The sequence below is a fragment of the Falco cherrug genome, chromosome 1, assembly GCF_023634085.1.
Source record: "Falco cherrug isolate bFalChe1 chromosome 1, bFalChe1.pri, whole genome shotgun sequence".
NCBI classification, from domain to species: domain Eukaryota; kingdom Metazoa; phylum Chordata; class Aves; order Falconiformes; family Falconidae; genus Falco; species Falco cherrug.
Genome location: NC_073697.1, coordinates 89,004,372 through 89,024,521, shown reverse-complemented (window position 1 = coordinate 89,024,521; position 20,150 = coordinate 89,004,372). Strand labels below are relative to the sequence as shown.

At 52.5% G+C, this 20,150-nt stretch overlaps 1 protein-coding gene across 1 annotated transcript; it reads right to left on the bottom strand.

Annotated features, from left to right (window-relative positions):
* Positions 1–11: 11 nt before the first annotated feature.
* Positions 12–19,541, bottom strand: MMP11 (matrix metallopeptidase 11). Its single transcript, XM_055700944.1, has 8 exons — positions 19,377–19,541; positions 10,047–10,297; positions 8,648–8,791; positions 7,436–7,569; positions 4,342–4,589; positions 3,810–4,023; positions 2,190–2,447; positions 12–1,266 (listed from the first exon to the last, which is right to left on the bottom strand). The coding sequence occupies exons 1-8, from the start codon at positions 19,491–19,493 to the stop codon at positions 1,133–1,135; spliced, it is 1,500 nt and encodes a 499-aa protein (XP_055556919.1). The 5' UTR covers positions 19,494–19,541; the 3' UTR covers positions 12–1,132.
* Between the last annotated feature and the right edge of the window lie 609 nt (positions 19,542–20,150).

The following is a 20,150-nucleotide window of genomic DNA, read 5'->3' as shown; positions in this document are numbered from 1 at the left end:
TGACGCGGGGCGGTACATAAATACAGGCTGTACTCACACACGGTTGTGTATGTGTAGGTGGGGAGTGGGGGCGTGTTCACGGTCTACAAACATTTACAGCTGCGCTCATGAGGAGTGGCCGGCACCGAGACCCCCGGCGGTGGGGCGGGCACGGCCACGGTCACTGCCACCCTCCGCGCCCCTAGGCCGCTCGCTGCGCTGCCTCCAGCAGGTCACCCGGGCGCGGCACGGGTAGGTTGGAAAGGAAAGAAACCGGCCGTAGCCCCCTTGGTGTTATTTGGCATAAGGTTATGTAGCAGCGAGGGGTGTGCAAAGAGTGGGAGTAGGGCTGTACGGTGTCAGCCCCCAGCCTGGTGTCCAGGCAGACCGGGAATGGTGGTATGAGACCCATCAGTGCAGGTGTGAGCAACCCAGGATGGGGAAACCTAACTCGGTATGAGCACAGGGAGCGACGGGGCAGCGTCCAGCACTGGCACCCAGCACCGTGGAAGGAAGGGGGCCCCTTGTCTATGTACAAATCAGTATAAAATCCTAATGCGTACTATTCATACAACGTAAAACCAGGAGTAGGGCTATGGCAGGGTCCCAGCAGCCACTGCTGCAGCCCCAGTGAAGTGACCCTGGCAGCAGCTGCACGTCTGCAGTCCTCTGCAGGTATGGTCTGTGTCCTTCAAAGCCTCTGACTAAGGCTGAGGGAGGTGTCTCAGTGAAAGCCCTCTTCCCAGGTCAACATCTGGAGCAACAAAAGACTGCTGTTGTGAGCCATGTAAACATAGGAAATGCCATCGGATCAGTTCTAGAGGATGGGGTCTGGGTTAATTAGGAGTGTGACCCCATTCCAGGTTGGCTTGATGGCTTTTGGGATGCTATTGCTAGAAAAGCATGGCCATGTTAAGGGCTTAGTGGCTGCTCTTGCCTGCGAAGAATACAGCAGATGCTTTTACATTGACAGCAACTGAAGCTGGGGCTGCTGGAAGTGGAGAGGAGCAAAACTTGTCACTTGCTGTGACAGACATCTGTTGTGTCAGATGCTGAGCCTGCAAGAAGGCCAGGAATGGCAGAAGGAACCCTCTGTGTGGCTGCTGAACGTATGGGTGATGAAAGGGGAGTGTGGTGGACACAGGCATTCCCCTCATCTGAAGGAGTTGGAGGAAGGTGTACAGCTGAAGAAGTCTTGGTTGATCTGGCGTGGGTAGCTCTCCAGAACTTTCACCTGGACTGGATCAAATTTCCAGTAATCTCGGCCTCTCAGGAAATAGGCAAAACCTGTGGGTGAGAGAGGAAGTGTTAGAAGAGATAGGGTTCATGCAGCTCAGAGTTCTTTCCTAGAATTTTCTCTAGCTGACACTCTGCAGCATGTGCAGTACCAAAAAAGAGCCTGGAAAAGGCAAGAAATACTGCTAAATTTGTTTCGCTTGAACCCAGGCTTGTGGCTTACACTGTTCTTTCACACTATTTTAGTTTTGGTGGGAGAGTAAACAGGATAGATTTTGTTTTATAATCCTGGTGGTTTTAAATATGCTGTACTCATGTAGTGACCCAGTCCTGAGAGGGCAGAGGACATCTAGGACCTGGAAAGGGCTTATGACGGGGAGCTTGTGAAGACCTGCTGCAGAGCATGTTACTGCAAGGAAGCTGCATTCCCCATCTGGAAGCAGTGGGGAGCCATTCTACCACGTCTTTGGAAGGAAAGAGGCAGTCACCGCAAAAAGAGGCAGTTACCGCTACAGTCACCCTGGCTGTCCACAGTGTTTCCGTGGCACTGCCATCCTGTCTTCAGCATGGGGCACATCTGGGAAGACTGGGCAACACCAAAAGCAGCCCGTTCATTCAGGACAGCTGCTTAGGCTGAAGCATGGGCAGCATTTCTGCTGTCTTCTCATCACTTTCTTTGTTGGAAGCAGTAACAGCTAAGCAGGACTCTGACCATTTCTTAGTCAGAAGCTTGAATTTTCTCTATCAGACACTTAACTGTTGATTGTTTCAATTAAAAATGATAGAACTTCTCACTTTTATGGGAGAAGCCTCAGTTTCCTACCCACTGGAGGTAGCTTCCCTTCTCTCTCTACACTATATGGCACGTGCTATAGCTCAGAAATGTGCACTACAACCAAATGCATAAATCTGCTAGGCAGCGGTGTCAGCCTGACTGGCTGCCTCAGAGCAGGCCATAACCCTGCTGCACTGACCAAACTCATCCTGAAAAGCCGCGTCAATCTCCTGAGGGACGCCGCGCCAGTCAGCCATGGCCCGGGGGTAGATGTTGTCCACCTGGCGGGTGTGAGGGTTGAAGCGCCAGTAGTTGCCTCCACTGAAGATATAGATCTTGTTTTTCTCAGCCCCCCACACCAGAGCTGCCTGCACAGGGGATGCAGGGAGGCCCAGCTCCACAATTGGGGTGGGACCAGATACCCGTCTCTCGCCATCATAAATCCAGTACTGAGAATCTGGTGAGGAGACAGAAAAGGGAGACAAGAGGTCAGTGGCTCTTTGGAGTCTGATAATTCAGCAGTGAACTCACAACTGGAGCTCATGCCTTGGCAGAGCTCCAGTGAAAGCTGTACCTGAGAGGCAAAAACCCCAGCAGTGTCATGGCCACTGTCACAGATGGGTGCCCAAAGTGCCGTCAGTGCAAGGGGTTGACTTCCCATCTCAGTCCAGCCCAGAGGGTGTCAGTGATGGGACAAGGAGGACCATTTTAGCAGCTGTCTTTTCTCTATTTGTGGAAGTTACAATAAAAGACTTGGCTGGAGGGACCAGCCTCTACCCTGCAAACTCAGAGCCTGGAGGAGAATGTATGTGGGCATGCAGAGGCATAAAAGGGGCATGCGGCTATAAAGGAGCAAGCTACAAAAACCAGGAAGAAGTTGCCAAGCTGAAATAGAGACTGCGTATTTCTAGATTAAATTGAAATGGGAATCTCTGTACTTAGCCTACGGCATGTAATACTTTCCCCTTATCTCATTTTAACTCACGCTAGGAGCCTGCCAATTTTAGCACTGTAAGTCCTTGTGCGGAGGTCAGGTGCTAAGTAATCTGTTTATGCAGGAACACAGCCTGTAGAGCAGTGTGCTGTGCTTTCTGGTACTCAGTCTCACTGTGCGCAGACAGGGAGGGCATGTACACCCAGGGCAGCTGGGTACCTACATCATTCTGCATTCTTGCTATTAAATTTACACTTGGAAAGAGCATTAAAGAAAACATGGAGCTGAAATGGGGTTTCTTGCTGGCCCTGAACTCTAGACATGGCCAGGAGGAGGTTTCCCCCTGCTGTGGGTGATTGTTAATCCCTGTGGTGGCCAGAGGTTGCCTGGCTCTGCAGACAGGATCCCTGTAAGCTCATTTGGTCTCAGGGTACTACAGAAGCTCCGCATCCAGGTCTCTGAGGAGGAAAGAAGATGCTGTCTGTCCCCTCAGCAGAGCCTTGGGGCACAGGCACAAAAGTTTCACAACAGGTGAAGCTGCCTGGGGCTCCCTTCTGGCACAGTGCTTCCCAGGACAGCTGGGAAGACCAAGCAAGTGTTTTCTTCCTCCTCTGCCAGCAGCATCGCCAGGGCAGAGACTCAAAACAAATGTTTGCATTCCAGAGGAGGAGAACCGGATATTCTGGCTGTATCTAAAATAAAAGTGACCCCTCCTTCTCTCTTCCCGTCTCAAAAATTTAAACAGAGAAGGAAACAAATAACAGGGATCACTGGATTGCTGAGGATGCCCAGAAGGTTCGTCCTCCCAGGAACTTGTTGGGTCCTGAATACCCATAAGTAAAGGAGATGCATTTCTGAGCCGTCTGATCCCAGTCCAGCTCTTACCTTGGAAAAACCAGATATTGCCCAGAGGGTCCTCGAAGGTGGCATCAACAGAGCTGGGGATCCCCTGCCAGTGGCGGGAGGCCAGAGCTGGGTAGCCGTCCTGCAGCTTTCCAGCTCGAAGCCGCCACACATAGCGGGACTTGAAGAAGAACAGCTCCCCTCGGATGGTGGATGCAGCATCGAAAGTTGTGTCGCAGGCGTCAGGCTGTAAAGACTGTCAAAGCATGGCCGGTCAGGTGCTTGGACTCAAGGGACCCCCCCCTCACCCAGGCTGGGTTCAAAGGATGGGAAGTCCCTGTGTCCAAGCAACTGTCCTGCTTTCAGCCAGTTTTGGTTGGGCACGTGCTGCCCAAAGATCCCTGCCCCACACACCCAAGGCTGGCGAGCAGTGCCCATGGGGTCTGGACCCAGGCTCAGCAGCATGAGAGGAAGACACAAACACCAAACCACATGTAAGCCTGCTGCTGGCCTCTGGGTGAGGGCGGTCCCAGCTGTGCTGTTAGAGGAGGACATGGGCAAGCTGTTCACTCACCTCCACATTAGTGATCTCATTTGTTTCAAGGTCTGGCTGGGCCAGCTCTGCTGGCTGAGTTGGGGTTGGATCGGGATCCAGTTTGGGTTTCCCATAGAGGTACTGAATACCTTGCTTGTCATCCTCACTCAGACTTAGTGGGTAGCGGAAGATGTAGAAAGGAGACATCAGTGACTTGGAGACAGCTGTGTGCTGCAGGCCCAGGACATGGCCAAACTCATGAGCAGCCACTTGCAGGAGGTCAGTGCCTGCAAAAAGAAAAGATGGGAGATGATTTTGCCTGCTTGTGTGTGGGACATGCCTCCTATGGTCACTTCTACCAATTACCAGCCACTGACAATACATTGAGGTATGTCATTGAGGAGTTTAACACAAGGAAAAAGAAATCTACCTCCACTACCGTGCTTACAGGTTGTTGTTCCTAGACATTTCCTATGTACACCGTGTTTGTGTGGGGTTTTTAAGGAATCAAAGGGCTTAATTAACAGATCCACTGGTTCAGGAGCACTGTGAGTGAATTCATAAAACTCAGGTATTAGCCTGGGTATGTTGGTAATTTGCAATTCTGTCGCCAGGGGCTCATCGGCTACCAGGAAGAAAAGGGTTTTCCACACACTTTGGGAAAGGAGAAATATGCACGGAGAAGGAAGTCTGGACCATAGATGTAGGTGGTGGGGTGATAAACATGGTTTTTGTCCACTCAACCTTACAGCAGTTGTTGGCTACAGCTGTCGCATATCAGGTCACATTTAGATCATGTTCGCTGTGGAAGATACCAGCTTTGGCAAGGGAATGCTCTGGGATTAAAACTTGCTAATAGCTGTTGTCACAGACACAGCAGAGGGAGCTCATTTATTGCTTGTGTGTGGACTGTGTCAAGAAGGTGACATTTAGAAATAAATCCACAAAAAAATATCCAGTGTCAAGGGCTGGGCCTTCTTCACTAGACTCAAGTAGATTTATGGGAGATCATGTTTTAGGAACACACAACCCTGCAGCATTTATAAAAGGAGAGGGAGAAGAGTGGATTTTGGTATGCAAAAATGTGTCATTTGGCAGGTGTTACTTAGCTTCCAATGGATCCTTTTTGAAGTTGATATATTTCAGGGAAAGCTGGAAGAGAGGCGCATTAAGCAGCAAAGCCTGTGAGCAGAGGCTGTTTGTTGACAAGTCCCAGCATATTCATTCACTCGCTTTCAGCCAGAAATCCTTCAAGCTGCAGCCCAAGTGATGAGAAAGGCAGGGATGTGAGTCAGCCAGAGCCTCGCTGCTCCAAGCAGGATTTCACTGCTGGCTCCAAGGGAGCAGGTCACTTCTCAGCACCAGGATGCGATGGAACAGGATGGGATGGGACCGGGAGCATGCAGCTGGGAGGAATGCCTGGGAAGGGTGGAGGGGAAGGTGAGCCCCTGTCTTCCTCTGCTGGTCAGCTTCACGTTAAAGTGATGAATTTGTACAGCACTGGCCTAATTAAATCAACATATCTAGGTCAGCTGAGAAAGTGGGATTTCTATTCAGTGATTTATTACAAACTTTCAGACACTTCTGTTTAGCTTGGCAGACTCCTCACTTGATGCTTTCCAGTGTTGGCAGATCAGCTGTGCTATTGTCAGATGCTCCGGGGTAGATGAACAACAGCATGCCTGAAGGAGCTGTGCTGGGGAGCATCACTGTGTCCCTCAGAGAATGTCCTCCACGTGGAGTCCTGCTTCCTGCACAACTCTGGGGTGACCTCAGGGCATACCTTAGCCCTCCTCGTACTTCTGCTCTCCCATCTGTAAAATGAGCCCAAGGATTTCCCTGTCTCACTGATAGCTGAGTCAAGGATTTATCCATGTTTATATCGTAAAGCTCTTTTCAGCATATTAAATGGCAATTAGCTGCAAAGAGCCTTTACAACATTTATTTGTGGAAGATGCAGGGGGTGGGGGGAAGGCCACAGAACAAGGCTGGATTCTGATGAGAACTGGCATCCATTTTCAGTTCCTGGCTTGCCTCTGACACTGTCTTCGTGGGAGAATGTAGGAAATTCTTCAACAACACAGCCAGTCCCAACAGAAGGTGAAAAAGGGCAGAGCCCACCATTCCCTCAGGAGCAGAAATGCTTTTGTAGAAAGGTCTGGTGCTCTGTGGTTCTCGTTTTGGGTCAGCATGGGCAGCATTGGAGACATAGCAGTCCTGTGCCCCACACAGAGAGTCAGGCTGGCATACAACTGACAATGACGTGGACTTTGGGGGAGCCCATCTGAGCCCTGAACACTGACATGGACAAAATGTTTGGGAAACCCCTGAGAGGCAGAAGTTTAACTTGGGCTTTGTGGTTGTTTGTCACTGTAGATAAACTGCGAAAGAGGAGGATGGGCTAACTTGGGTTAATTTTGGTGGGTCCTGCTGATGCTGATGCTTTGGGCACTGATCCAGATGGTCCCAGGCAGTACTGCAGTATCTCATGAGATACTGTGACACCAGACCCTGAGTGCCTAAGCAGAAAGCTACCAGCTTGGATATATTATTAGCAAAAAGAAGCAAAAAAAAAAAGGAAAAAAAAGTCTTGACTTGATGCGGTATTGTTTATGGTCAGAGCATTCCCAGGCCACAGGGACAGAGCTGGAGCCTGTGTAGTTTCCCTTTATGGACTTGTTTGAGCACAGATGATGAACAGTGTGTGCAGGGGCTGGGGCTGAGGCTGTGCTTTGGAAGACAATTGTGTCACCTGGTGCTTGAGCCTGTTTTCCTTCATCCTTTCCCTACTTTATTTCTAACAGCTCCTACCAATGCTGGGTGCAATTCCCAAGTGACAGGGCACATGGCTGGGCAGAGTCATCTCTCTTGCTTCCCCTGCAGAGGGGGAGCCCACTGGGAAGCCAGGGTCCTGGGGCTGGACACAGGCTTTGCTGTGGCTGAAAGATGAGAAGAAAAGACATGAATACTAACAGTAGGCTTGTAAGTGGTGGGCGACAACAATGCACACCACAAAAATGATTGTTGCCTCTCAGTTTTAGAAGGTCCCTGTTTAGACCACAACAGAATCATTTACAAGTGCATCAATAAGCATCCTGGAGCCTCCACAGCTCCCCTTGAAACAGTACCGTACCCAGGTTATTCCCAATCGTCCAGGTCTCATCATAGTCAAAATGGACATCTCCCTCCCGGTGTGTCTTGGGGAAGAACGCGTGTGCCAGAATCCCTCCAGGCCCATCAAAAGGCAAGTTGTCTCCATGCCAGTACCTGGAGGGAGGACACATTGCACCTCAGACAAACAGCCATGTATCTCTAGTGAACACCATTGTATGGCCAAAGGTGGGGAGCCACTGCGAGGGGCAGCAGCTCTCACTCCCATCCCAAGTTCACCCCACCAGTCTAGAACTCAGTCAGCTCAGAGCCCTTCTGATTGCCACAAACCTGATTCTCCATTGGGGCACTAAGGAAGTAGAGCTCAGTCACACCAAGCCCTGGGGAAGCAGAGCTCAATTACACCAAGCCCTGGGGAGTTTGTGTGTTTTCTCAGGGATGTTTCTCTCCTCCCCCTGTTCAGCTTCCAGCCCAAAGGTGACCGTGGAGCCTGAAGAATTAAGGAGGTGACTGCTCAAGGCAAGATTAAGTCAAAATAGCTGAGGAGTGGCAGGGGGATATGGAGGGGCATCCAGCAGCGAACACAGAGAAACCCTCAGGTCCTCACTCAAGCCAAGCTCGCTGTTGACAAGCAAAGGAAGCCCGTGAGAGATGTGGCCACTTTAGAGAGCTGAGGGAAGCACAGGCAAATACACAGCATGCAAATCGCATCACTGCTTGGACGGTCTCCATTGCTTTTATTAGTTTTGTGCAAACATGCAGCAGAGGGAAGTCTTTGCCCCCATGCGTATTATGCCAAAAGTGAATTTCAGGGCTGGGAGCCAAGATTCATTTAACCAAGAAACTATATTTGTCTTTGGGCAGACAGTTACATCGTTCAGTCAAGGGACAGGATGGAGGACCTGAAGATGGAAAGTCAAAACAAACGCTTAAAAAACAGCCTGCAGGCAGAGAAACTTAAATGTACCAGGAAAATTAATGAATGATCAGTAATGGTACTGTGCGCAGCCAGCATGGAAGAGCTGCACTTACACCAAGCAGCCCACAGCTGACAAAAAAAAAACCCCAACCAAAACCAAAAAAACCCCTGGTGTCTGAAAGCAGATATATGAGCCTCCATTTAAGTGCCTAAGTTGTGTGCCAGCAGCTCTCGGCTCTGGTTAGAGGCTTGGGGTCTTGCGTGTAAGGTTGCTTCTCTGTCTGGGAGGGGGGTGCTGCTGCTCACCATGCTCACCTTGTGAAATCAATGACAATGTCAGCCCGTCCCTCCTGCACCTCAGTGAAGGTCAGCGGGGTCACATCGCTCCAGACTTTCAAAGCTTCCTCAATGGTCCTTCTCACTTTAGCTTTTACAAGTTGCCATGGGAACCTGATAATTCTGAAAGGCAACAGACACTGGATGAGAAGAGCATCACCTGCTGTCCCATGGACACTGATGTCATGAAGACACTAGCTGCAGGATCAACATCACTAGGGCTGCCACTCTCACTCAGCACCAGAACATCTCCAATCCATTCAACCACTGGTCCAGCACCCTCTTCCAAGTAACATGTGCAGCAGGTAAATCTCATCAGTGTTGAAACCCTCTGGCTGGTGGGCCAGAGATGAGCTCTCTGGAGAGCTTTGCAGATCTGTGTTTTTCTGGAGTGAAGTGCTGCAGCATTTCCCAAGTCTGTCCCTGTGAGTTCACCCCCCTGGAGGCGCCTGGGAGCAGTGTGATGTGATTTCTCCTCCTCGGTCTCTGCATTTTTTGCCCCTGGAAACCTGGGCTCACTCAGAGCAGCTGCTGCCTCTTCTGCCCTCCTATAACAGGAAGACTATAAGGTCTGCCACAAAGGGGGCTTTCTTTCCCTTCCATTAACAGGGTTGGTGTATGTTAGTCTCTGTTTCTTTCTGTAACACTGTTGACAAAAAAAAAAAAAAAAAAAAAAAAAAAAGCAAGAAGCCTTTCTGTTATCTACAGCCCCCTAATGCTACGGGGAACTGTCTCCTGTGTTTAATTCAACAAAAGATTATTTACATGCTGTCAAGGTCCATACGAGTGTGCTCACTTTTCCACTCAAACCCCTGTGGGCAACTGGGGAGGCAGCACAACCCTCCCACAAAACTGTTGAGCAGTTTCACAATTGAGAATGTGTGGGGTGATCAGGACAAAACTTTACACTGAAGTTGTGTTTATGGGAACATCAGTAACAGCTGAATACAAAGGTCTTTTTAAAATAAACTGTGAGGTGAGCCTACAGCAGGGTGGTTGTGGGGGTAAAGGCACAGCAGGAGAGGGCTGGTAGTGGAGGCTCATCTTGGCACGTGGCAGGGGTTTGATGTAGGGAAGTGAATATATGTGCACGGAGTTGTTGATGTGGAACTGACCGAGGGGTGATGCAATGGCTGTGCAGAATGGGTTTGGGCAGGAGTGGGTGGGCAGCTGTGTTTATGGGAGCATGTGCATGAGGGGATGTAGAGGTGCTAGGTACAACCCTGCTGGTGGTTCAGCATGTGGTTCCCCTGCCCCCTGGCTGCCCTCCAGCTTTTATGGTCACATCACAGTGTGCTGTGCTCCAGGGAACATCAGACTGAGAGGTTTGGGGAGGGAGAAGCAACCCAGCCTGACTCCCATTTCAGGCCTGTCTTACTTGTAGGTGAGGTCGGTCTTGTCCCAGCGTCCACCAGAGAGGACAAACCGCTTCTGCCGGTTCCGCCCATTCTGGCTGTCCGGCAACACTGGGAGGTCCGGCACGCCGCACCGAGGTGGGTTCCAGCGTGCTGCCTGCTCATCCACACCCACAGGGAAGCCCTTAGCAGGAACACCAGTCCCCACAGCGTTCACCAAGGAAGACAGCCAAGGACTCTGCTCCTTCCAGGTGTGATGCTTTCGAGACACATCCTAAAAAAGAAAAGCAAAGCTGTGACTTCAGTGCCTGGGAAGAGATGTCCTGATACAGAGTGGCAAATGTTTGCCCACAGCAGTCCTGCACTGGTGAGTTCCACCCCTGCCTGGGGCTGTTCCCCTGCTGCTAGGGCACAAACTGCTTCCCACAAACATCTTCCCTTCCCTGGGACCTGCTGCTCCAAGGCCAAGTCACACCTGCGAGACAGTGTCATGCCACCATGGCATCCCCTAAGCACTGGGCTATTTTTGGTCCTCTTTTCCTTGGCAGCTGACCAGCAGGAAATGTTTTTGCAAGCTGTGGATGAGAACCAGACCCTTCAAAAATGAAACAAATCACTAGGGAGTAAATTCTCCCCCTTTGCCCCACATACTTTATTCCCTCCTGGCCCTGGGTAGAGGTGATATTAATGGAAGGAAGCCTCTAGTACCCAGCACACAACTGTGCTCCCCATTGTCATTTCCATAGTGTCCCCTTGCTGTCCTGGCACGATGAGCAGGTTTTCAGCATGGCTGGGGGTCATTGCAAGCTGGAGAGCCAGACACATGGATCTGGGGCATGACAGTTGAGCCCATGGGACAGAGAGCAGCAGGAACTGTCCCACAGCCCCATCACTGCCTGAGGTCACTGACTCTGTAGGTAGGGTGGGACAGGACCATACCCTGTTGCCTCATTGTACCTGTGATTCTGCTTGGGGATAACATCACCTGGGCTCTCCCACACTTAAGTTGGAAAAGCACAGTTCCTCTTGGAAACATTAATTAATGCTAATTAGCTGTTTTCCATTGGTTTCTCACCTGACTGCAGGACTATGGGGCCACCATGAAGCATTACCTAAGCATAATCCCCCACCTGCTGTGAGGCATGTGGAGTGAAAGACACTTGGTCCCTGCATCACCACACTGCACAAGCCAGAGGTCCAAATGCAGACTTTTTTCCCTGATTCTTTGCAGGCAAATTCAAAGGTGTTGGAGCAGCAGGAGCAGCTGAGACACTGCAGTGACACATCTCTACCTGGACGGGCAGGTTCCATCCTACAGGGCTCTCGAGTGAGGACCTGGGGTTTAGGAGTCCCCTTCCCTCCCCTGCAAAGAGCTGTCTTCTTCCAGGCCAGGTCTCCTGGCTGCTGCCCTGTCAAGGATGTGAAAGCCAGGATGGCATAATGCCAGAGCTGCCATGATGCTGTGTAATTCGCGTGCTGCCACCACTCTGTTCCCTACAATGAACCCATTCATGCGGGCTGGAATGAAGTGTGAAGCCCTTGGCATTAATTCCGCTACCGAGCTCCCAACTCTACAGTGGCCCCGTGCCTCTGAGCAATGCACAGATGGACAAAGGAGCCAGGGAGGTCACACAAGGTGCAGTTTAGGTGTCCATGTGTCAGTTTAGGCTTTCCATGTGTCTGTCACTACTCCAGCCTGCTGGCTTATCCTCCCCAGCCAGGCAGATGCCCTCGGTGGCTTGGTACTGCCAGCCTTTGCCTTAGAAACCATTGACCCTGTCCTGGTGTCCCAGCGCACTCTCACACACTATGGGAACCACATCATCAACATGTGCAAAGCGAGAAAGCTGTTTTACATCCCGAACAGCAAAGCCTACCCAAGCCACCAGCCATGGCATCGAGAATCCATCCAGTGCTTTAGTGGGAGGAGTGAATATGGGCTGGTCTGTCCCACACATGTCTGCACTGGGCTGCTCCTGCTGAACGCTGGAGCCCTGCCAGATCAAAGGTACCTGTCTCTCTGTGAGGAGCTCTCCAAGAGTTGCCTGGCACCCAGCATAATGGCAGCTGTGTTTCCAAAGCCCAGCCTGGAGGGCCACTTGGCTCTCCTTGCTCCTGGGTGTGCTCAGGAGTACCCGCTGCCACCAGAGGCAGGTCCTGCCGCCCGAGGGCATGGGATGATGAATGTGTCTGTTTTCCCAGGACCAGGAGGTGCAGGACAGAGTCTCTGAGGCACATGGGAGAGTGGAGATGGATCCTGGGGAAAGCTCTCGCTGTGGAACTGGGACCACTGGGAAACCCTCAGGAGTTGCCCAGGTAGGTGGGCGGGCTGAGGCTGACCCAGATAAGCTTACCCCTGTTTTTTTGTCTTGGCTCTGCTAAGTGCATTCCCAGGTCTCCCAGGAAGGCCAGTTGCTGCCTTACCATCTGGGGGCAGCGGCATATACCAAAAAGTACTGCTCTCCTCCAAGCAGGAGCAGAGGGAGGAGGAACTGCCTGTTTCCTTCTCACCCCAACAGATCCCATGTTTTAGAGGCAGACCTGGGGTAGGCTTTCTCTGTCCTCTTTGGTTAGCTCAAGGCCACTGGCATGAATCCCAACTTCCAGTTACCCAAACCCCACCTTGCCTTAGGCAGGATCCTTCCTGCTCCTGGCTGCCGACCCTCTGCTGAGACCAGGCCCTGGGAGGGGACACTGTGGCCCCCCCGCAAACAGCTTTGGGTGGAGGCAGAAGGCAAGACCTGCCTGGCTGCCCCGTGTACTCACTGTGCCCCTATACAAACAGCAAGTCTCTCCTTGTCGTCACTGCACTGACATTAGCACCATAGCAGGAAAGGGCTGGAAAATGCCACTGCAGGCACAGCCAGCAAGGGGAAATGTGACAGGCAGAAACCACTTGCCAAACAATGCTCAGGAGACACGTCAGGCTGGAGATTTTGGTCTCCTTGGCTGGACACACCTCACTGCAGGCACTTCCCAAGGCGCAGATAACGTCCTCTCGCTTACAGTTGCATCTTTCCCACCCAGCACTAAAGCCACCCTCCTCTGGGAAGATCTGGCTTTGTTCTCCTGAGCTATGGTATAATGCCCCAGCTGAATGATTAGGGGTTTGCTTAGGGCTGTGCTGCTGCTGAAGCTACTACAGACCTGTGAAGAGAGGATGAGGAGTGTTGCTGAGTAACTATCAGGGCATCCCCACTGCTCTCATCTGCCACCAGAGGACAAAAGCAAAGGCAAATCCCTGCAACCCAGGGCAGGCCTTCAGACCAGCTGAGTGCAGAGCCAGCTAAACGTGTGCAGCCTCTTGCACTGCCCTTCCTAGTAAAACCCACAGTCAGGGGTGGCTGCTGCGCATGGAAACAGACAGTTTTTAGCCAAGGGAAGATGTCAGGGCTTTGCAATAGAGACTGAACAGCAAAATGTCTGCACAACATGAGCACAGAGGGGCTGCCAGGCCTGAAACCAAGGGTTGAGGGCAGTAAACAGAGCAGAGAAGCAAAGCTATACACAAAGAGTGCTGCAGGCTGGCCGCAGTTCCTCACAAAGAAAGTGCCTCTTCCTGCAGCTTGTGACCAAAAGGCTGAAAGGGAACAGGAGGGAAAGGACAGATCCCATGGGAGAGCAGAAACCGCGGTGGAGGTACAGACTGCTCACTTAGTTCCTCGCAGCTTTATCAGCCCTCAAGTGATGTGATACAACAGCCATCACTTCTGGGTCTGCTGGGGCCAGACGAACACCAGCCAAACTTCCCAGGAAGTGTCCCAGCCATCCCGAGGAGCCAGAAGCATCTTTAACCTCATTGTGTTGGGTAGCACTCGCCCTCCAGAGCCTCCCAGGAGAATAAGCAGCCAGAGCAGCACAGCTACATGGAGAATCAGCAATGCTGTGTATAAATAACCTCAAGAGTGAGGTCAGTGCCTGGTACTGACAAACCCAGTGCTCTCCTCTGCCTGGGTCCATCCTCTGCTGCCTGCCCTGAACTTAAACTTGCCTCCTCTGCTGTGTACCTAATTACCTGGGCTCCTGCCTGCTTCTGCAACATGGACATGAAAGGAGAACCTCCCCCCCTCTTCCCGTCAGACAGGAGTGCCTGCACAAGTTACAACGTGAATCCCATCAGTCTTGGATACTTCCCCTGTCATTCGAGGCTGTTTCCTCTTCTACTAGGAGATGAGCTCATGTGCTTTCTCCCCACCTCCCCATCCTTTCTGCTGCTGCTTTTCCATTTCTCCCTTCTTTCTCCTTCTGTTACTCAGAGTGTTTGTCAAGGCTTTGGTGTTTGCTGCCTGTTTAGCTAGTAACATTATCCTACTTCCACCTATGAGCCTGCATCTTGGAGCGCTCCTGCCCTTAATTCAGTGTGTGGAGAGGGAGAGCAGAGATGCTTTCTCCTGCAGTTCTCATGTAGACAGTTCTCTCACCCCATTTCTGTCCACTGTTGTTGGGTGGCTGTGCCCCCCAGAGGCCCCGCACCCCTTAACAGCCTACAGCAATGTTCCTGTCCAAGATCAGCATTGTTGTCCTCATGCACAGCGTACCATAGCCAGCTTTACAGCCAGCCTGCCTCTCAGCCCAGCATAGACTTTCAGGAGTTGGACTTAAAAGTGCGGCTACAGCTGATGGTTAGTGGTAAAACTGGAGCCAGCTCCACTCTAGTCAGGTTGTGTCCCAGAAGCAGACTGGCCTTGGAAGGTACTAATGCTGCAGCTGAAATTTCACAGCAGAAATGGATTATATTTGTGGTCTGGTCAGAACCTGAGCTAAGCATGCTCCTGGTAAAGGCAGTTAGTGGAAACAATGGAAACTCAGTGGAAACAATACCCAGGCAAAGCCACAGGTTTATTGATCCTGCCTTCCCCAGAACAAGGCAGAGTCTCCCAACCCCTCTAACTATGAAGTCTTTGCTTACACAAAATACTTCTGCTACGGGACTAGCTCCTTCATGCTGGGCTGTAGCCCGATTCTGCTGCAGACAGGTCCAGGGACAATGCAAAGGCTGAGGCCAAACTTCAGCCAAATGAGGCCAAATGGGAGGTGCCACAGTGCCTGGCCGTGCATACACAGTTGGAGGTTCCTCTCCGCTCACTTCCCATACTCTGTGGCACCATCAAGTACCACCTCCTGGGACCTGACGGTTTGTTTCCAGATTAGTTGGTGGTAGTTGTTGTTGGCAACGAGAGAAGGAAAATGTTTATTTTTCCTAAGCAACGTGGAACATGAAACATTATGGACTGCAAATGTTTATGCCCACAGACAGAATGAGAAGACCCAGGCTCTGATGTAACAAGAGAAAGCAAATGAATAAACACCACAGGACTATTTTTATTATCACTTTAATTACGTGACAGTTTGTGAGTCTAGTCCATCAACAACACCACAACCAAGCTGCTGGTGTCACCCAAGCAACAGTTTGCCAGAAACAGGAGTACTTACAAAGCAAAAAAGCCCCAGGATGCCAGGATAGCAAAAGGTTTCAAGAGCCCTTCATCTGAAGACCTAGAAATCCCTTGAAACCAAGAAACCACTCTAGGATGTGGCACACTCCAGGTAGAGGAGGAAGGAGGGTTGAGATGTTTTGTTTGTTGTGCAATTACATCCAAGCTAAGGTAAGCAATGAGCTACCAGTGCCCAGCCCAAGGACAACAGCCAGGACATGTCCCACAGGGTACAGCTACCTGGCACAGTTGCAGCCCTCTTCAGAGCTATGGGGGGGATGTTCTGCCCTCAGGGAGCATATGCTGCTCAGATGTGCAGGCTGGGATCTCCAAACCCACAAGACAAGCACTGTCCCCCTGCCCAATGTCCTGGAGATGTCTGAGATTTCCCGCCCCCCCCCTTCTAATTCTCACAGAGCCACTTTTGTAAGATGGTGATGTCTCTCTCCTGCCCAAATCCCTCTAAGATGAGGAGGAAGTCTGGTCACCTGTCTGTTCTTGTGGATCTCATCTGCATGAGGATCTCAGTGAACCTCTAAAAACATGTCTGTGGCCCTTAGTGAACCCCTGAAGTGCTTTGCTTTTTGTTTTACTGGACAGCTATGTGCACACTCAGCAGTGCTTCCATTCATGTTACAAGCTGGGCCATCCCTGATATAAGATTATCCAGGAACCCTTCATTTACCTGTCCACATATCTGGGATTAGTAGGAAAGAGCTGACAGTGTCTCTGGTGTGAAAAGTCTCTGCAGAACAATTTTTCTATGGAAGATTCTTTTTAAACAAGACCTATGCAGTGCAGCCGCCTTCTGCTGAGCCCCCCAGGTTATGGTGCCAGGGCAGGATACACATGGGGGAAGCAAGTAAAGTGCAGCATGAGCTGGAGTGGAGGATCCTCCCCAAAGTGCTTCTCTTCTCCCTGCTCTGTTCTCCCTCCCCAGTGAGTGCACTTCGCCAGCTGCATACCCCAAGTCTTGCTACACTGCAGGGTTATGCATGTGTGTTGCATGTGAAAGCTCAAACATAACAAACCCGCTGGAAAATAACTGCTTACATGTGTCTTGAGTCTCTCCCACAGCAGAGGATAAACATGCCTAAAATTACCAACACTCACTCACTGGCAGTATTTAAATAGCCAAATCAAAGAGTGCAAATCAAACCCTTCGTGCAGGAGCTGCCTCAGCCCTGAGCAAGGCAGGCAGCCTCCCCGGCTCCTGGGCTGCAGGGAAGGCAGCCGTGCTTCCAGTGGGGAACCTGCTGGGTTCAGGGCAAGAGCTGCAGGATATGGGTCCTGAGGGATTATACTGGCAGCTGGGAGGGTGCCTACCACTTCTCCACAGAGAGACAGTTTCCCAGCAAATGGACTGACTTTGATTTCCCAGGGGAGCCGAAAGCAATGCAGGAATTCAGTGTCTGCGCGTGCACTGCCCGGAGGACTGCAGATCTTTTGTTCTCAAGTTTTACAGTGGACACCAGACACAGCCTGTATTCTGCTCTCAGTTTTCTCTTTCTTTCTTTAGGCATTAATGTAAAAGTGGAGGAGATCTACAGGGTTTGCTACAAAGAACACAGGTCCTGCAACTTGCCCTGTGTAGCCTGGCTTTAAAGTGAATCTTAGCCTTTGATTCCCTCCCCCCTCAGTTACTGATGTTGTGACTTGGTTTTGGAGCACCAAATAGCCATGATGCAGCACTCTGCTGCACCTAGGGCAGTCCTTGCCCACCCCATCTACTAGCACAGTTCGAGGAAGTCACCGTTGTCTGTCTTGTAGGAGTGAGGCTGAGCTTTTCCCAGCACAGCCCCTCGGCTCCTTTCTCATTCATCACCAGACAGCAAAAGGTGCCCCGACAGGAAATTAGCTGCTATTAGACATAGGGAAACATCTCTTTGCAAGGAGGCTCAAAGTAGCCAGAGAAGTGAACATGCATGGCAGAGCTCTCTAGTAAGAGAGTGTAGAGAAGGGCTGAGGCCAGCAACGCAACACTGTGAGCCCAGCAATCCCGTTTCAGCTGTTCCACACTGACATGCATACCCCAGGCAGGAGAGGAGTGGGGGGCACAGCTGTCAATTTACTTACATCATATGTGAGAGCAACCACCGTGATGCTGGCTTTACCTCAGAGGCAGTAGAATAACCTTCAGAAGCCTTGACACCAGATAAGGAACTCAAAAGGGCAGCTATTTGGGGTGAGAGAACTGCTGTTTGAAAGGAGAAAGCATCTGTCCATTTCCAACCCCAAACCAATGCAGTCACCATCTCTGCAAAGACTGAGTTGATCCGAAATCCCCAGCTCCAGATGGCTGCTCAAACACACAAGCACAAGATGTCCCAGAACAAAACATACCTGTAGAAGCATCAACTGGAATTACTCCAGCCAAGAGGAAAGTATTAGCACTCATGATGCAGAGCATTAGCCCGAGATGAGGAAGAAACCATCTCTGGGCAGCACGCTACCCAGGTGTGGGGACCTTCTTCAGGAGTGTGGTGGTGGATTAGATGGACAGGGAGCCTGAGTAGACCTAGACCCCTGCATTAACTCTGTGCTCTTCAGCAGTTTGGTGTATTCCCCCCATTCAAGGGGCACTGGCCAAGGCAGATGAGCCCCAGCAACCTTTGCAGTCACTCAGCAGCTGGGAGCACTGGCAAAAGCAGATGAATAGTACATGTCACAGCTGGACCAGACCCAAGTTCAGACAGTGTGAAACCCAGGCTGGCTTTCCCTTCCCTGGGAATCCCGCACGGGTCCTTGCTGGCAGCAAGATTAGGACCAGAGGCTGTGCAGGTCCCTCCAGGAGCAGCAGCTCCACCGCTTGGACTTGGCAGAGTCTGAGGCAGCCCCCAGCCCAGCCAACGTCCCTGCAGAATGCAGGAACCAGTGGTCTCCAGCTTTACTCAGGTGGAGCTCTGTCCTCCCAGCCCACCACTTGCTGCATTCAGATAGGGATGAAATCCACCGAGCAGTGTCATAACTGGGGTGCAGCAGAGTGCTACTGCCCAAGTGCTCACCTCACCTTCCTCAAAGGCAGAGTACAGCCAAATGCAGGGACATTTCGTTTGGAATAATACAAGTATTTTGGGGGCCAAGGCTGCTTTGTGCCAAGCTCCAGCCCACAGCGTATTTAACAGCCAAGTTAGAAAGTACTCAGATGACAGAGTTGATAATAAAACCATCGACAGAACCTGAACTAATCCCCTTGGGCTGCTACTGGGTATTTGCTCTATCATTATTTTATGGCGCACTAGCGAAGCGCATGTATATAATAACCCGATTACACAGGCACACATTCCCAGCACAAGGAGCTCTCTGTCTTCTCCCGTCCCCCAAATCCCTCGCACGCTGCTGCTCTTCTCCGGCGGCGGCAGTCCCAGCTGCTCGCAGCTCCGTCCCAGGTGCTGGGATCTGGCAGGCATGCCCCGCCGCTCCCCTCCTGCCTGCTCCTTCGACTCATCCCTTTAGCCTCCCCGTAACGCTCCTCGGCGCTGCCCGCACAGCAGGCGGGGGGTGCCGTTAGAGGCAGCCAGTGCTCTGCTGCCTTCACAGGAAGGGGGATCCCGTGTCCTCTTGTAAAGCCTCCTTGTCCCGTTTTCCCCTTGTTTTCCCCTTGTTTTCCCCTTGTTTTTCCCTCGCTCCGCAGACGGCAGCACGCCTGTGGAAACTCCCCTAACACGCCAGGAGGAGCCCGCGGAGCGGGGGTCCCCGGGCCGGTGTCTCCCGCCGGCGCAGCGCTGCCCGCTGCCGGCATCCCGGGGACGGCCTGGGGGATGGAAGGGGGGGAGGCTCACCCCGCTCAGCGGAGGCTCTACCGGGTAGATGCTCCTCTCGGGGCCGCACCGGAGAGCGGCGGGGCAAGGGGCGGCTGGGACTCGGCCGGGGACACGGAGCACCGGGGGTGGGAGGCACCGGGTGGTCCCAACTCACCGGCTTGTGGCGGCGGGCGGGAGCGGCGGGCGCGCAGTGCAGCAAAGCGGCGGCCAGCAGCGCGGCAGCGGGCAGCGGCGGACGGGCCATGCCGGGCAGTGGAGCGGGCTCGGACATGGGGCGGGGGGGGGGGTCCCCGCTGAGCTCTTTATACCCCCCCGTAGCCGCCTGCCCACCTCTCCGCGCCTCCTCCCGCTCCTGCCTTTTGTTCTCCCCGAGCCGCGGCTGCACGGGCCGGGGGGACACGGCCCGCCGGCATCGCGGGAGGGGGGTCCCGCCCCGCTCCGCCCCACCGCCCCCGGCAGCGGGGCGGAGCGCAGCGGGGCGGGACGGGCGGGACCCCCCGGACCCCCCTCCCGCGCCTGCCCGGCCCCGTGTAACCGGGTGCCCACCGCGAGCAGGCTGTGGAGGTCCCTGCGAGTGCCCGTGGGGTCACGCACTGCGCCCCGGGGGCGATACACTGCAGCGCCGCCGGGTTTTTGCATCTGAAGGCGAGGGAGCAGCGGCTGGAGCCGCCCAAGCCCGGTGTCAGTGCTTCCAGTCTTGCTGCTGGCTTCTGCCTGGATTGGGACGGCTTTAAACGGGTCAGTTAAAAGTGTCTTTCACCTCTCCTGCCTCGGGGTACCAAGGACTAAACCCAATCCAACTAGACCCTCAGAACTCACCGAGACCACTCAGTCCCCGTGGGGAATATCCGATCTCTGGGTTTAAATGTGTCTGCGTCCCTGCTTTGCCTGTGCAGGGCTCCACTAGAGCCATCTGTGTGCGCCTAGC